The 17,959-nt window shown below is 40.7% G+C and overlaps 1 protein-coding gene across 1 annotated transcript in view; it reads left to right on the forward strand.

Moving 5' to 3' along the window:
* The window catches only part of LOC127001667 (sodium-independent sulfate anion transporter-like), a 94,869-nt gene extending 77,783 nt beyond the window's left edge, over window positions 1-17,086 (forward strand). Inside the window, exons 4-12 of the mRNA XM_050866645.1 lie at window positions 498-690; window positions 1,530-1,750; window positions 3,760-3,934; window positions 5,660-5,906; window positions 6,697-6,828; window positions 7,290-7,536; window positions 7,768-7,938; window positions 8,773-8,923; window positions 9,412-17,086. Of these exons, the coding sequence (XP_050722602.1) occupies window positions 498-690; window positions 1,530-1,750; window positions 3,760-3,934; window positions 5,660-5,906; window positions 6,697-6,828; window positions 7,290-7,536; window positions 7,768-7,938; window positions 8,773-8,923; window positions 9,412-9,572 (1,698 nt within the window). The 3' untranslated portion in view covers window positions 9,573-17,086. The remainder of the gene's footprint in view (window positions 1-497; window positions 691-1,529; window positions 1,751-3,759; window positions 3,935-5,659; window positions 5,907-6,696; window positions 6,829-7,289; window positions 7,537-7,767; window positions 7,939-8,772; window positions 8,924-9,411) is intronic.
* Window positions 17,087-17,959: the final 873 nt, after the last annotated feature.

Raw genomic sequence — 17,959 nt, forward strand, 5'->3', positions numbered from 1 at the left:
TAGCCTCCTCCTTGGCCTCGTCAGTCCAGACAGCCGGCGACATGCAGACTTCAATGATAATACTCTCGTCCCTTGCAAAGTCACCGTCCCCCATTGTCAGTTTAGCCTCCTCCCACTCTCTCTCTCTCTCTCTCTCTCTCTCTCTCTCTCTCTCTCTCTCTCTCTCTCTTGTTTTATTACTCTTTTTTTCCAACACTGAGAAACTTCAATAAAAGATTATGAAAAAGAACTTATTTCATCTTTTCCTCCTTGCAGTTTTAGTTTTTAGACACGCATTTATTATTTCATCCTTTATTCTTCTTTATTTTTTTGTCAACACTACAAGGAAAACACTAAAAGAAACCCACTATAACAAAATAATATACAAAAGCAAACTTCATCTTTTCTTCCTGCAGTTATACCTCGCAATATTACCTCGGACACACACACACACACACACACTAAGGTTTCCCTCACCAAATCACCCTCACCCTCACGCCTCTCCTTCCCCCCTGCAGGACGGCCTCTACTCGGCGTTCATGGGCTGCTTCGTCTACTTCCTGCTGGGGTCCACCATGGAGATGAACATCGGGCCCACGGCGATCATGGCGCTGATGACCTACCAGTACAGCAGCGGCGGGTCGGATTACGCCGTGCTCCTGTGCTTCATCTCCGGCATCATTGAAACGCTCGCGGGAATCATCAACTTGGGTGTGTATGCGTGGATTTGGGTGTGGGAGGAGGTGTATGTGTTGTGGGTGTGGGGGAGTATTTGGGTATGTGTGTTTGCTCCTTTTTTTTTTTTACAGCAAAGGAGACAGTTCAAGGGCATAAAAAAAAACGCTACTTACTGCTCCTAAAAAGAGTACAGAGGAGTGGCCGAAAGAGAGGTCAATTTTGGGAGGTGTCCTGATACCCTGCTCTTGAAAGAGTTCAAGTCATAGGCAGGAGGAAATACAGATGAAGGAAGATTGTTCCAAAGTTTACCAGCGTGAGGGATCAAAGAGTGAAGATTCTGGTTAACTCTTGCATAAGGGGTTGGACAGTGTAGGGATGAGCTTGAGTAGAAAGTCGTGTGTTGCGAGGCCGCGGGAGAGTGGGGAGGCATGCTATTAGCAAGTTCAGAAGAGTAGTCAGCGTGAAAATATCGATAGAAGATAGAAGCTATTGTGTCGTTCCTGTTGCTACCACGCCTATATCACTATTTTCCTTTTTAGCAGGTTTCCTTATCAACTGCATCGCCTCTGTTCCTATATTAACATCCATTATATATTGATCTGAGTAAATGATCACTTGAATAGTCTACATACCCCGTTTTGCTCCTTCATATTGTGTCTCGTTCCCGTTGCTTCCCCGCCTACATCACGACTTTACTCTTTTGTCCCAGGATTCCTCATCAACTGCAACGCCTCGGTTCCTATATTAATATCCAAATATGAATTGAATAAATGATAACTTGAATAGCCTACATATCCCGTTTTGCTCCTTTATATTTTGTCTCGTTCCCGTTGCTACCCGGCCTACATCAGGACTTTACTCTTTTGTCCCAGGATTCCTCATCAACTTCATCTCCCAGCCCGTGATAAGCGGCTTCACCTCCGCCGCCGCCATCACCATCGCCTCCTCGCAGCTCAAGCCACTCTTCGGCCTCTCGCTGAAGACTCGCGGCCTCGTGGATACATGGGTGAAGGTCTTCTCTAACATCAAAGACTTCAGGTGGCAAGATCTCACCCTCGGCCTTATCTGCATCGTTCTCCTTTTGATACTGAAGGTGAGGAGAGGTTTGTTCTTCTAGTTAAGTGGTGATAGGCTAAGTGGCTTGTTCTTGTGGCTAAATTGTGATGTAGCTTATTTTTCTAGTTAAATAGTGATAGGCTAAGTGGCTTGTTCTTGTGGCTAAATTGTGATAAGTGGCTTGTTTTTCTAGTTAAATGGTGATTGGCTAAGTGGCTTGTTCTTGTGGCTAAATTGCGATAAGTAGCTTGTTTTTCTAGTTAAATAGTGATAGGCTAAGTGACTTGTTCTTGTGGCTAAATTGTGATAAGTGGCTTGTTCTAGTTAAATGGTGATAGGCTAAGTGGCTTTTTCTTGTAGTTGAATAGTGATAGGCTAAGTGGCTTTTTCTTGTAGTTGAACAGTGATAGGCTTAGTGGCTTTTTCTTGCAGTTGCATAGTGATAGGCTAAGTGGCTTGTTCTTGTAGTTGAATAGTGATAGGCTAAGTGGCTTATTTTCTTGTAGTTGAATAGTGATAGGCTTAGTGGCTTTTTCTTGTAGTTGAATAGTGATAGGTTAAGTGGCTTTTTCTTGTAGTTTAAATAGTGATAGGCTAAGTGGCTTGTTCTAGTTAAATGGTGATAGGCTAAGTGGCTTTTTTTGTAGTTGAATAGTGATAGGTTAAGTGGCTTTTTCTTGTAGTTTAAATAGTGATAGGCTAAGTGGCTTTTTCTTGTGGATAAATTGTGATAAGTGGCTTGTTCTAGTTAAATGGTGATAGGCTAAGTGGCTTGTTCTTGTAGCTGAATAGTGATAGGCTAAATGACTTGTTCTTGTGGCTAAGTTGTGATAAGTGGCTTGTTCTTCTAGTTAAATAGTGATAGGCTGTGCCCCGTATTCTCAGACACTCGGCTTTTACAACTAGGCACACACACACGTTAACTAGCTCGTATAATATTTTGAGAGCCCCGGGACCAACACAAAAGGCAAACTGGCCAACAACACGGAAAAACAACAACAACAACACACAAAGAAACGTTCCCGGGACAAGGGCTACTATTTCCAAGGGTCACAAAGGAGATTAGTTAGGTTATATGAGAGTTTTTTCATGGTCATGGTGCAGAAGGCCTGTCAAAACTATTACTAGGCTCATATAACTACCCCTGGGAATGCCTACAGTTCCTACGAAAGCCTTATTAAGTGTGTGTGTGTCTGCTGGGGCGCCGATATGTTTAAGAATACTTCCTTTTAAGTGTTTGTGCGTGTAGTTAATTGGTGATAGGCTAAGTGTTTGTTCTCTTAGGTAACTGGTGATAGGCTAAGTAAGTGTTCTTCTTGCTGGCTGGCCTGGTGATAAGCTAAGTGAGAGTGTGTACATATAGCGGGCTTTTTTTTTATTGTTGTTTCTTTTTTCTTGTGCCCTCGTGCTGTCTCCTTAGCTGTAAACAAACAAACAAAAAAACATAAGTCTGCGGACGTTTATCTTCCTGTCTCACTTTGTACAGGGCCAATATTTTCAACCCTATCGGCGCCCAAGCACGCATATTTGACAAGGCTTTCGTAGGTGTTTGGGGCATTTCTAGGTGTAATTTAATGGCCTTAGTGGTAGTGTGACCCTTCTTCTGCACCATGAATATGAAAAAACACTCATGAGAACCCGATTAATCTCCTTTTCGGCCTTTGGAAATTGGTGACGAGAGGTGGAAGCGTCTGAGAGTACTGACCATAGACTTTACCGACCCAGACATCCTCCTCGCTACAGACGCCTCCAGACATGACCGACGGTTCCGGCCACCTAATGAAACTCTCTCTCTCTCTCTCTCTCTCTCTCTCTCTCTCTCTCTCTGAATATCTATCTGTCTATACGTCTATCTAGCTAGCTATTTATTTATCTGTCTATCCATCTATCTACTTACCTAGCTATTTATTTCTATATATCTTTTTTTACTATGTATATATATCTATCTATCTTACTTTCTATATATCTATTAACTATCTATTTAGCTGTCTATTTATCTACCTATCTATTTAACTCTAATGGCTGTCCGCACCATTCCTTCCCCAGGAGGTTCGGTCCATCCGGTGGCCGTGTCTGGACCCAAGCAGCCGCAACCTCGGCCAGCGGATACTCAAGAGGGCCATCTTTTACCTGTCGGTGGGACGCAACGCTCTCATAGTCATCATCGCCTCGATCATCGCTTACGCCCTGGACGGAGAGGACCAACCCTTCACGATAACTGGTGGGTGTGTGGGCGGGTGGGTGTGGGTGGGTGCCAGCGGACGAGGAGGGGAAGGGAGTGTGGGGGTATACAATAGATATGGCAATAACTAGTAAATAAAGAAAATAATGGCCACTGCAGTTTCCACGTGTCTGTAAAGAATTCAAATCCCTAGTTACCTGACCTTTCCCATGTGTTCTCCTTCCTTCTCTATCTCTATATTTGTTTGGGTGCCGGCGGACGGGTTGGGGGAGGGAGTTTGGGGGTATACAATAAAGTAGACATGGCAATAACTAGTAAATAAAGAAAATAATGGCCACTGCAGTTTCCACGTGTGATCGGACTCTGTAAAGAATTATAATCCCCAGTTAATTGACCTATCCCATGCAACGGTCCCAGATTATCGTACTCAGAGCCTCGTATTTACCGGTTTCTGGATGCCTAACTATTGCCAAGAAACATCAGTAATTAACCATTTTAACGATAACTGTATATGAAGGTAGTTATTGGGGTCAAGGAGGCAGTTTTTGGGTCGGAAATCGGCAAACATAAGAGGCTGAGTACGACAATCTGGCAACGTTGATCCCATGCGTTCTCCTTCCTTCTCTATCTCTATATTTGTTTGTCTCTCTCTCTCTCCTCCAGTCTCTCTATTCATTTACTTGTAATTATTGTGAGGAAGATGGGTTTTAGTGGGTTCTTTTCTCATGTCTGCTTCCAGTGGGATCTGCGGGATGCTGCTCACTGGAGACAACACTAGCCCATAGGAGATGACACCTATCTACTTATTTTTATTTACGTCTACATCCTTCATTCATTCCTCTTGTAGCATCTACATAGTACGTATTTATCTCCCCCTAAATCCTTACTTATCTCTCCCTCTATCCCTCATCCATTCATCCCACAAGACTCACATCTACATATTTATTTCTCCCCCTCCATCCTTCCTCCATACATCATCTTGCATCTATATATTTATCTCTCCCTCCATCACTCATCCACGCATCATCTCTTCTTTTGGCCACTCATCTCTACTTTCATTATAGGAGCAGTGATTAGCAGGCAGGTTTTTCTTAGTTACTTTTACCTCGAGCTGCTCCCACCCCCTTTTTTTTTTTTTCGGCGTCACAGACGCCGATCAAGATTGTCCATGCTGTTGTTGTTGTTGTTCTCTTCAAGTCGTTTTCCTGGCTTACCCATGCATTGTAGACATGACATTGTATAATAGCATTTGTTAGCCCTGATGAACCCTACCACATGGCATTAAAAAGAAAGTTTTTTTTTTATTTATTTATTTATTTATTTATTTATTTTTAATTTTTTTTACGTCTTGGCCTGTGGCGCCGGTAGGCCTTTATAGTAAGGCCTGATGGTCGGCCCCAGCCCGTTGTGGCGCAGGCAAGTGTTTATAGTGGCGCCATCTTTACTTTTCAACATTTTCCATTTTAGACCCCTAGTTGCATAATATAAATTGTTTGGGGTGTGTTGGAGGGTCATGTGATGCCGATCTTGTACAATTTTTGTGCTATTAACACTTGTTTTTCCATCAGGGGAGGCAGCTCAAGGGCAAAAAAGCAAAAACAGCAACAAAAAGGCCCGCTAGACGCTGCTCGAACAGAAGAAAAAAGACGAGAGGCCTGAAGAGAGGTCAATTTCAGGTGTCTTGATACTCTCCTCTTGAAAGAAAGAAAAAATAAATCTCGCATTTACATATTTATCTCATTCCATTCTTCATCTTCCTGACAGGTCATGTCGAGCCTGGCATCCCCAAGCCCTCCCTGCCGCCCTTCTCCACGGTCAACCCCAACACCAACGAGACAGTCACCTTCCCGGAGATCATGAGCGACATCGGCATCGGCGTGGTGATGGTGCCCTTCATCGCCACCCTGGACCACATCGCCATCGTCAGCGCCTTCGCCAAAGGCCGGACCTTCGATGCCACCCAGGAGATCATCACACTGGGCATTTCCACACTGTGCGGCTCATTCTTCGGGTGAGGCGGAAGGCTGGGCAGGGAGTTTTCTTGATGTATTTTAGTTTTTTCACTTGTCTCAGATTAGTAAGAATTCATGTATCATAGGGACAGATTGAGATTATTTAGAGTTAAGAATGGCATCAAACGTTGAAAAAAATAATGGCATGTATAATATCCTCTCTCTCTCTCTCTCTCTCTCTCTCTCTCTCTCTCTCTCTCTCTCTCTCTCTCTCTCTCTCTCTCTCTCTCTCACAAAAAAAGAAAACTGTAAACCCTCGCTTTAATGAACCAACTGGGGAAGGGGGCGACATTATATCTGAAAATCTGTTATATCTGAAGGATCAGAACTTTTGGATATAGCAAACTTTGTTCATTATATGAGCTGATAGTTTGATATTTCTGACCATTTCTGTATATGCCTATTACAAAACTTGTTTGTTATATTAGAATTAGATGAACGTTTGTATATCTACATACATGAGTCTTCACAGACACTACACCCAAACAAGGAAATTAAGACAATAATTACACATTGGACATTATGTTACACTGACTGACGTGCGTGTACATGTTCAGTCAGCCCTCCACTGAACATACCTTCAATTACCAAACTTGTACAGCGAATCCCTGCACATATCAGAAATACAAAAAAGTTTGTTCAAGCTGAAATTTCTCGTATCAAAGTCCGTAAAAGCATATGTTTATTGTACATAAATTTTCAGTTTATACAATTATCTTAATATCACTTTAAATAAAGTTAAAAATCTACAGTAAGCATTCCTCAATTTCATGTCCTTCCCTTCCTCAGGTCCATGCCCATCACTGGCTCACTCTCTCGGTCTGCTGTGAACCTGACCAGCGGTGTGAGGACGCCAGCGGGAGGCCTGGTGACGGGGGTGATGGTGCTGCTGGCACTGGCCTTCCTCACCCCAGCCTTCATGTGAGTCCCCAGGACCATGCCAGGTGGCAGTTTTAATGAAGTGGACCGTAGTTAGGACAACTTCTTCCTAACAGGGCAGCCCTGAAATAAAAGTCTTTCCCTAGTCACAGATTTTTGTGCAGAGAGTTATACTTACCATAGTGCAAAATGTAAACTGATCAGAAATATTTGAAATGTAACATCTGGCCATACTAACAGGCCTTCCTAAGCTGGTGGCAATCAAATATGAAATTTTATTAAGTTGTCATTAATATATATATGAAAGAAAAAGGAAACCAACTGTTAAGAAACCTCTTAACAGTCTTAACACGTATGTATAACACAGGTTACAATCTACTCTTCATAATTATAATGTACCAATGGGCCCACTTTATGTTACAAGTAAGAGCAATACACTGTCAGGCACACTATTATAATAATTATGAAGTGCATGGCCATTAATAGTTATCTCCTCTCTTCAGGTACATTCCCAAAGCCACATTAGCCGCAGTGATCATCTGTGCAGTCATTCATCTTGTTGACTACTCGATTGTCCTGCCTCTGTGGCGGAGCAAAAAGATTGACTTGATACCCCTGCTGGTGACCTTTGTGACCTGCCTCATGTGGGGGCTGGAGTGGGGCATCCTGCTGGGCATTGTTGTCAACCTGTCCATGCTGCTCTTCTCTATTGCCACGCCGTCAGTCAAGGTTGCCCTCATTCCGCCAGGGGTGAGTAAGGGCGTCTGCAAGGAGCCAGGACTGAAGACTTGCCTTTCTGCTCTTGTTTGTGTCTTCTCAGTGTAGAAGTTTGGGGAGGCGTCTCATGCCATGTGCTTGTCTTTTAGAATATAGAGGCATTACATATTCAGTTGTATGCACCACAGGAATATTTTTTTAGCTGAAACTAGAAAACCTGTGGATAGTATTACTGCTACAGTCCTTATCACTATGTCCCTACAGAAGCAACATGGTGGCTATGTCCTGGTCACCCCAGCACACGGCATCAGCTACCCAAGTACATCTCACATCCGGGCCGCCATCAGGAAGGCTGGGCTCAAGCAGGCCGGCGGCTCAGTCCCTGTTGTGATTGACTGCACCTTCATCGATATGGCGGATTACACGTCAGCCAAGGTGGGCATTTACTGAGTTCCATAAGCATAGCATTCCTTTTTTTTATCTTATTCCCATTAAGTAGAGTGAAGGGCATTCACCTAGTTCCATATGCATGTTCCTGTTCCTAGTTTCAAGTTCCTAGTACTATAGGCAAGGGTATTTGCCTTGTTCCATAACCATATTGTTTTCCATTGCTTCTTTGTATCTTGTTCACATTCAGAGGAGTGCAAAGGTAGATTACTGTGTTATCACTGCTGTCAGACAGTGAGATCGCAGCTCGTCAAGTACTCTCCTATTCTTTGCTTAGTGTATGGGACTGCGATGTGAAGGGATACTCATCTAGAAAGACCTTAGCAGCTATTACTCTACCTCTTCGCCTGTAGATAGTTACTGTATGATGCATCATAGTAACAATCATTATTCCTTTGCTCAATAAAAGTAAGGTAAAGTTGGGGGCTTACACTAAGCTGCAGGTTACCTTGGTGTTCATCTACAACACATTTGTCCTTGAGCTTGTGGTGGGTATATATCCCATTACTGTGTGACACAGGATAATGAAGTTATGCTTCAGGTCCCTCTAAATAATATGATGTGTGTGTTTGTGTGTTTCATGTATTCATGTTTATGGATTTAAAAAGAGAAACAAATGATTTATAACAGAAATGGTCATCAGGCTAAAATCCAGCAAAAAAGACCCTATAATGTATAAAACTAAATTTTATACATTGTGTAATGAAGATTTCTTTGTATAATCAATACTTTTGTGTGTGAACAGATTGGTCATGGTTAATATAGCAGTGAAGTTGGTCAAATAACAATAACACTGATAATGGTTATGATGGTGTTCCTCAGGGCATCAAGGGCATGGTGGAGGACTTCCAGCTCCGAGGGCAGACACTGATCTTCCTGTGCATGAAGCCACGGGTGATGCAGACAGTGGCTGCCCTGCATGACGGCATCACTGTCTGCTCCAGCCTTGACGCACTGCCTGAAGCCCTCGCAGGTAAGGGTTGTGTCCTGCTGAACCATGCTGAGGAGGTGTAATCTTGCAGGCCACATTACTGATGTTGATGTTTAGGGCTACATGTTCTGTTCTATTTTTTTACAAATTGAATTGTTTTACCCTTTCCACCATTCAATGTTTCCTCATCTTAATATCTTGTCTGTTTGTATTTATCTGGAGTTTTATCTCAATCTGCGCCCTTAAGATGAAATGAAAATTGAGCTATAAAGTTGATAGTGACATAATACATACTTGATTTCTACTCCATTCTATTATATTCTAGCCATTTCCATATTACACTCAATTGTACAGTAGGGACAGCTTATAAGGTAACAACCCAGCACAGCTGTTGTCTTAAGTAGATTATAATCCTTCATTCAACTCACTGAAAGCAGAATGTTTTATGGAGTCAGTAGTGTTGCTGCAGTCACATCCTGCCAAAATTCTCCAGTAAGTAAGGAGTTACATCCATTTCCTCTTATTTGCAGACGGAGAGACAGAGGTGGGCATGGTCGAGACAGTTAATGGCGATGCCTTACACCCAGGAGGAGAGCTTGTTGTGTCCACCATGATCTCCACGCCAACCTCCGACACGAGTGATGCAGCCAACCCTCTGCTCAGCACAACCACCTTCTTGGACGAGAAGTAGCAGACCTTGACGCCCGTCACAAACACAAACGTGTACTCCCTAGCACTCACAAGCTTAGCAGATGGTCCAGGAAGCCATCTGGCCTTTCTTTAAACTGGTTGGTAACTATGAAAGAGTGTTTGTAAATTATTAGTCTTGTCTTGCTGGCTGCACCAATATCATTCATAGATTGGGTGCATCCTGTAAAGTTTCTAAAAGTCCATTTGTGCCTGAGATAATGACCTAAGGCTTCCAGCAGTGTGCAGTGTTAGCTGATGAGGGCGTAGCTAATTAGCTAGTGGTGACACAGGCACCAGGGTTGGGAACACACAGTGGCTGGCCAGTGGTTGCAGTACTCTGCAGGGAAGCTGTGCAGGGGAGGAGGTGTAATTCCTGGATGTGGGCTTTCAGTCAAAATACCTCAAGATTAGCATGAATCAGAATTACTTCCAGGAGAGGTATTAGAGTGCAGAATATAAATGGGAAAATTAGGATGCAAATGATCAAATCAAAACCACTTAATAATTCAAATATTATCTCCATCATTCAGTTAATACAAATAATGAAGTAAGCTGCAACATAGCTTTTAATAATCATTGAGGCCTTGAATCACTGTTAGACTAGTGTTGAAGGTGTGTGTACAATTTGACAAACCATTGAATTTGGCACCTCATGGCGATACATTGGCGAGGGATGAAGCAGACTCAACACATCAGGCGTGAATCACAATGATATCAATCTTTTCACGGAAGTAATAAATTAAACGTACTTAAAAGACACATGTGCACTGGACAATACATAGTGGGGATAACTTATTGGTGTTGTTTGCAATTAAATTTGGCAAGAACCTTTTGTGTAAAAAGATTTAAAATTTTACAGTAGATAAAATTTTTGTAATAGATTTTTAATAGTGTAGTCTTGACGTAGTGGTACAGCATTAGTTTGTTTTTTGTAGGTTTCTGTGTACAGTGTAGATGACTAGTTTATGAACCCAAAACATCTCTAAATTTACTTTTTATCTAGATGTTGTCGATGCATAAATCTGCTTCAGAATGTTTCTTCTTCCACACACTCCACTCCAATATTACCAACTAATACAACACACACAAGCTTCTCAGTCCCAAGATTAAAGTACTTGTAAAATTTTTCACACAGTGTCATAATGTGAACTGATGATTGACTGTAAACTGCATGCACACCACACTCACATTTGTACATTAGCACCACACCACCACCACCACCACCACCAAACTGTACTGAAGCTAAACACCACTTGTAGACATAGACTTTGCATAGTTTTAAACAGCCGTACGTAGCTTCAAGTGAGATGTCTACCACTTAAAAAAAAATCTTATGCAGCACATCATCGTGTGTACGGATGTTATTGACAAAGATCTTGCCATTTATAAGATCTTTGTTGATGGTAATATTATGAGCGAGGTGCCAAATATTTGTTATCATACATATTAAAAAGATCCCTTACAAGATGTTATTTTAGAGTTGCAATGAAGACCTACAACCTTTTGGGTGTACTGTGACTGACTAGAGCCTGTGAAGTAATTAAATTGTGGGGCAGTAAGGGGGTCATGCATGTGTGTGTGTGTGTGTGTGTGCACCAGTTACAGTACAAGTGGAGTATGTTCCCAGCCATTGTACTGTATCAGGTTTGTGGGGATGGCCGATCACATGGGAAGCCGAGTGAAGGGACTGTATGGTGCCAAATCAGTTCATAGAGACATTTGTTGTTACTCTCCAGTAGTTGTTTTGTTGTCTGTGTGTTTTGCAGCTGCAGCGTGACTATTCTTGCCTCTCTGTATTTGATTGCGGTTGAAAGGTTATACTGTTGTTATTTATGACATAATAGGATGTGTGTCTGAGTGTGAGTGGGACGGAGGGAAGGTCTGGGTGTTGGATATTGGCTCCTGGTGGTAAGAAAAGATTAAGAATGTCAAGTTTATAATGTGTTCAGAATTCAAAAACAGAAACATATTGGAAGCAAGTTGATAGAAGTAAAGGAACATATGATATTAGGAGTTATAATGAACATACGTATAATAATTAGTGCAGGATAATGTATACTTAAGGAAACCTAACTAACATGACTGATGTACAAGGGAACCACACACCACATGACCAAACCCATCACATCCAAATTGATATTAAAACCAATCTGTTTAACAAGCATTCCGTGGCACTCCTTCATTCCAAGTGACTGTCAGCCTCTCTCTTCCATTTCTCTCCCACAGCAAGCCTCTGAAAATTGACTTCAGGCTTAATAATGATGTATTAATGGAAACAGCAGGACAGGAAGTCAATGTAGAAGTGAAGTTGTTTTTAATGTGTTATTTACTGAGATGTAGAAAGCTGGAATGCACTATTGACAACTTATAGCCTCAGATTTTTATATAATTTATGTGTGTGTGTGTGTGTGTATTTACCTAGTTTACCTAGTTGTGAAATACAGGAAAAGTGTTTGTGCGTGTGTGCGTGCGTGAGTGTGTGCGTGCATGTGTGTGTGTGTGTGTGTGTGTGTGTGTGTGTGTGCATGCACATCTGTGCATACATGCATTCTAATTGTATGTAAAGGTATTCAAAATTAGACTTGTACGAGCAGTTTGTGTCAGATTTAGTTATTTATACATATTATTTCTTCCAACATATAAAGATATACATATTTCCTCTCAAGAAATTAACTGCAAATGACCAGCCGCTAACTTATTTTTGTATTCACTAAAGAATGACTGACACCGGTATGACAGAAAACAACTTACTTTGTTTTTTGCACTCAGTTTGTCAGATGTTGCTGTCATCAGGCAAACACCACCAGCAGGGCTTGGGAGCAATAGTTGTCCTCTGTGTGGAGTGTAATGTTAAGGGCGCCAGTTGTAGCAAAGTGAAGATGGTGTTTGAAGTTTACCATCAGCTTGTATAGATTACGTATACTAAAGGTTTATATATCAGGTAGTTGCACTGAAAAGACACTCATCATCATTACTCTGTTGATGAAACATAATATGAAGTTTTGTTTAAGGTTTAATAATTATGCTAACATAATATATTTTCCTAATGTGACACAACTTCCAAGTGAATAATGTTTGTATAAAAGCAGGACAAAGGATACTGCCTAAGGCTCAGTACCTCCTCGGGCTGCAGTCCGTGTTGTATGCTGCTCACAGAAACTTGTTTTATGGGTATATAGTTTTTCTTCCTTGGCATGAATCATATGTTAGATGCTGTGTGCAAATGGGAGTAACATTTTTTTCAACATGAATAGGAGTCATATACGGCATAATGATAAACACAAGAAGTGGAGAGAGTCACTGTAAAAGATTTAAAAGCATGAGAGTGCTGTTTGGAGATCTGCATGATTATTGGGTTCCAAGCTTACTAAGTAATTTTTTAAATGCATGATTCCCAAGCAGAGGACAGTGCAGGGTGGTTCATGTGTTCCTTGTGGTGTCCGTCTCTTACATGGTCCCTCCAAGGCTTGCATCAGCAGTCATTTTACACACATAAAATCTTGCTCCCTGACGTTTCATCCATCCTGGGAACTGTCTGTATAAGGGACGGTGTCAACAGTAAAGTAGTACCTGTTATTTCCTTTCCCTACATAGTCTTGGCTTTATACATATTTTCCTTTTTGCTCCTTCCCTCCTTCACATCTCTCATTCTCATACTCTTCCTCTTTCTGCTCTGCCTTCTCCTTAGCTGTCAGGCAAGAAGGAATTTGTTGAAGGCTTAAGTACCTGTTATTTCCTTTCCCTACACTCAGTCTTGGTGTTCTATAGTACTTATCTCTCTTTTTCTACTTCACATCTCTCATACCTGTACTCTTCCCCTTCTACTTTCTCCTTAGCTGTCGGGCAAAAAGGAATGTATTGAAGGCTAAACACGGCTGACTGTGCAATAGTAAGTTATGGAGCAGCAGAGAGCAAGGTGAAGCTTTAGGATTAAGATGAGGCTTGAATGAGGACTGAATGGGACGGGGGCTCTGTTTTGTGAAGCAATGTTATTCTTTCTCTGAGAGCTTTTGTACTTCTGTTGTTGTATAAGGTGGGTGAGGGATGTTGGTGAATATCTACCTGGTACATTCCTTAGCAATGAAGAATGTAGTGGGCATCGTGCTGGTCATTAGGAGAAAGTGTGCACCAAGAATGAAAATACATAATGCACTTTTATCTGGCGTCCTTTATGCTCCTCATAGCCTGTGTTATAAAGAGCATGAGCGGAGGATGTCACTGATTATCTACATTCCATGGTGATACAAGGTGTGATGGTCTGTCTGAAAAACATGCACACAAGAAACTAAGAAAAAGTGCCACATAAAGCCTGGAACACACAGACTATAAATATATAAATGTTTTGAGGTTTATCTTCTTGATGATAATCTTGTTGAAGTTTATTTAAAGATGTCATTTATAATTTTAAGTCCTTCATGATGGTTATTCAGTATGGTGTTTAACTCATATTGTACTGTTTTATTTATTTTTCATACATATTAGTGAGTATTTATACATGGCACAGATACTGAAGGTGTTAAGTGCAGGCTTTGTTAAAATATGTTTCCTTATGTACATAGATTAATTTGAATGTTCATGAATTTAGTTTTTACTTCTCTCACATCTCAAGTGGTAATGATAAAAAGAAATAATGAGTGACATTTAAATTTTCATAAGGTTTATACATTTTCTTCTACATGTATGAAATTTCTTAACCATTCACTCATCTGGTATGTTTGTACTGCCACTCGTCCTTCCATAACAACGCAAATAAGTAATGTGCAATAAATTAACTTAAGTTAGTTATAAGTAATGCAAAAAAATGTACACACAGCTGCAGTTCTCACCATAACATTAATCCCTCAGTTCTCACAGGAGGAACACACACCACTAGGTCTGAGTGAGAAAATAAACACATTAGTAATCACTTAGAATTATGGGAAAACTAATCATACTAATTACTTTGTGTATGAAAAACTCAAACCTTACCATTGCTAATAAGTTTGTAATTCATTAAGATAGTAATGTTGTCATAAGGTCATTTGTCAAGTAGAATGACACAATTTAAAGCTATATTTTGCAACACAAGTCCTCTGAGACTCGTGTGTTTTTGCACAACCCCAAACCAGTGCTCACATGTTTGTACCTCTCAGTGACAGAGGCTTCTGTCACCTGTTTATGATAGACCTCTTTCCAAGGTTTATTTTTGCTCCCCAGGTGTCAGGTCTGTGCTTTGAGGGCAGAAAGTATCTCACTGTTATTCAAGTCAGAACGGGCACTTCATGTTTCTTTAATATGTGAAGAACCTCATCAAAAAATTTATTGAGTATTTGGCATTGATGAAATTTAAAATTACTTGAGTTTGATTCCCTTAATTAGCCACGCTGAGCAGCAGCAGCAAAAACAAATGTTCTGTTATGCCAACAATAGCTTCATTTTTTTACTTCTAATCTACATATGAAATTTTTTTCAAATGAAAACCTTCATTACTAATTTTTCAGTAATTATCAATTAGTTATAACATGATAATGAAAAAAACATATGGTTGCACTTTCCTTGACACAGCCTAAAGGAATGATATATCTGTGCATAATACAATACATCTTCCATCTGGGAGCAGAATCTGGAGACTGGAAGGTCTGTTCTTTAGCAGAGTCAAATCACACAATATGGGCTGACATATGTACTTAAAGAATTCACAGAGACCCTGGCTAGGGAGTTTATTTCATGAAAATATTAGAGGACTTATTTTTGTGTGTGACTGATACAACTTGTTTATGGCATGCAGCTGAAGATGATTAGGAACCCTCATTGGCTGCTAAGGATGGCAAGCGATAGTTTGACCAAAGTTGACAAAATATCCTTGTATGGAATGTTATGAAGAGACTGGTTATAAAAGTTTTGATTTTTTAAGAGGCAAAGAAAAAAAATGGGAAGCTGAAAGCCAGTGTCTAGAGGGAGGATAGGAGGAGAAAGAAGATGCAATGTTGAATAGGCTGGTTCAAAAGGCAAGAGGTAAAAAGGAAAGACTGTGTTTAGGTGATTGTGTATGTATGATTACAACATCCTTTGTTCAGTTGAAAAGTTACAGAGCTTAAAGGTTGGAAAGGTGTGACAAAAAAGGTTGTTTGGAACAGGAAGGTAAAATGTATAATGTTGACCAGGACAAACACTTCTGCAGATGAACTGTCTGAAATATTAATTATTTGTTTCCTTTATTTATTCTGTTGGGGTAGTAGAGAAGGTATGGTGTAGGATTATATACTATATTACTGTTTTTCAAAAGAATACTTTGGGATGTGGAAAGTGAAAATTCCAGGTTTCTGTATGTTCTTCATCTGAATTATTATTTGATTTAACACTTTTTTGTGGGGGAATAATTTGGGAAGTGGGAGGCAAAGCGAGAAGGCCAGGCAGACACCCTCAGACACAGCTCTGTCACTCCCACCTCAAGGAAGAGAAAGACAGAGGAAGGATGGGACATTGTCAAGAAGAACATAGTGGTCAAAAACTCTTCATTCACCTCCTCCTCTTCATCTGTTTTGACCATATTTTTATAACTTAGACTCTTCCGCTTATCACTGCATCATCCTTCGGTACATTACCGCGGCTTTTCAATGCATCACCGTGTCTCTCTTCCTTGACCTTACCATTTGCCCAATCTCACCATAGTGCCATATACCCTCTATTAGTGCTGGAAAATTCGTATCAGTCATATAATGCATTTGCTTAAATCATTTGCATTAGCTCAGCATCTGTTCCTCCCCACTTGAATACAGTTTTCATACAGCCACTTAAAACATATTTGATTATTTTCTCTCATTCTCCATCCCAGAGTTGGGTGGAGCAATGCGATGATATTCTGCTGACTCATATGCTCCACACAGCTTTTAGGATAGAGAATGAGAGGAAAGAGATTTATTATGTGGATATATGAGAATTGGATTAAACTGGGGAGGAGAGGAAAGAGATTTATTATGTGGATATATGAGAACTGGATTAAGCTGGGGAGGAGAGGAAAGAGACTTATTATGTGAATGTATGAGAATTGGATTAAACTGGGGAGGAATAGATGCTGACTTAATATAAAGGGTTTAACAAAATACTCTTCTTCTTCTTCCGCAGCATTATTATCCCGTTTCTATACAGGGTTTAACAAAATACTCTATACAACTGATCTGAATTCTCTGGCACTACACTCTGATGCCTGGCACACTTTATTCCCCTATCAATCCAAGCACTTATGAGACTGGTGGGAAATGTAGGACAGGAAGGCTAGAGGCAGACACTTCATAACCCAAGATGCATAATACACCCCAAGATGGAGAGGAGGAGGAAGGGCAGGATATAATGTGAGGGAGTTGCCTGCCAGAGTGTCACAAGTGTTCCGTTTGCACTGCTGTCGCCTGCGTTTGTCTGTCATGGGCCACAGTAGTGTTGATCCACCCTCGCCAACCAGGTTATGATGACAATTGTTTAATTATATATATAATACTGATAGTTAATATTTTTTCACACATTAAAAGGAAGAAATTATGTGGATGTTCTTTCAGCCTCATATGTGTGTGTGTGTGTGTGTGTGTGTGTGTGTGTGTGTGTGTCATCTTAATGTGTTTACCAATTAGTTTGTTTATTTTTATTATCTGATATATTCATTTGCATATATATTCAGTTTACCTATTTATATTAATATATTTGTGCATCTTTAGTTTGCTCTCTTATTGTTCCTTAGTTTGTATGTAAGTTCTGTATACTCTTTCCATACCCTGTGTAGGCCAGAGGTTGACATTGGGAAAGGCCTTCGTTCTCTTTACTACTTTCAATTCATGTCTATCACAGGTGAAAGGAAGTGCTCTGTATTATGTTGTAGCAGTGAGTTTGGGTTCTTTTGACGGTTGGTGTTCCTCATCTCCAGGGCAAAGACGTGGAGTGATGCCTGAATGTCCCCCTTTCCCTCCCCCCTCCCCGGGAAAGACAGAGCAAGTGAAGGTGAAGGACAGGCTTGGTGGTCAGCAGCTTGCAGGTAGTAACTATTGAACTGTAGCTAGTTTAGTAGAAAATGGGTTGCACAAAGAAGTAGTGTGTTGAGTGATCCACCAACGAGAGAGAGAGAGAGAGATTTACACAGATCTTCACACCACACAGACCTTATAGTTCAAACTAGATGGCCTGTCCTTAAAAGCGTGAACGCCATCAGGTAGCCACCGAGACTGTAGGAGAAATTGGCAATAGAGTTTGTTTTAAATTACACAATCATCTTGTGCTGTATTACTGAAGGCTGAAGCTTAGCTCAATCTCTCGGTACAACTTTGATTGAAAAGAATCTGATTTTGATTTCACATATATAAGTTTATAGCGTCAATATTTCTCGTTCAAGGCGAGGGTTTTGAAACATTCGAAAACATCAAT

Source organism: Eriocheir sinensis, chromosome 21, assembly GCF_024679095.1.
Source record: "Eriocheir sinensis breed Jianghai 21 chromosome 21, ASM2467909v1, whole genome shotgun sequence".
NCBI classification, from domain to species: Eukaryota; Metazoa; Arthropoda; class Malacostraca; order Decapoda; family Varunidae; genus Eriocheir; species Eriocheir sinensis.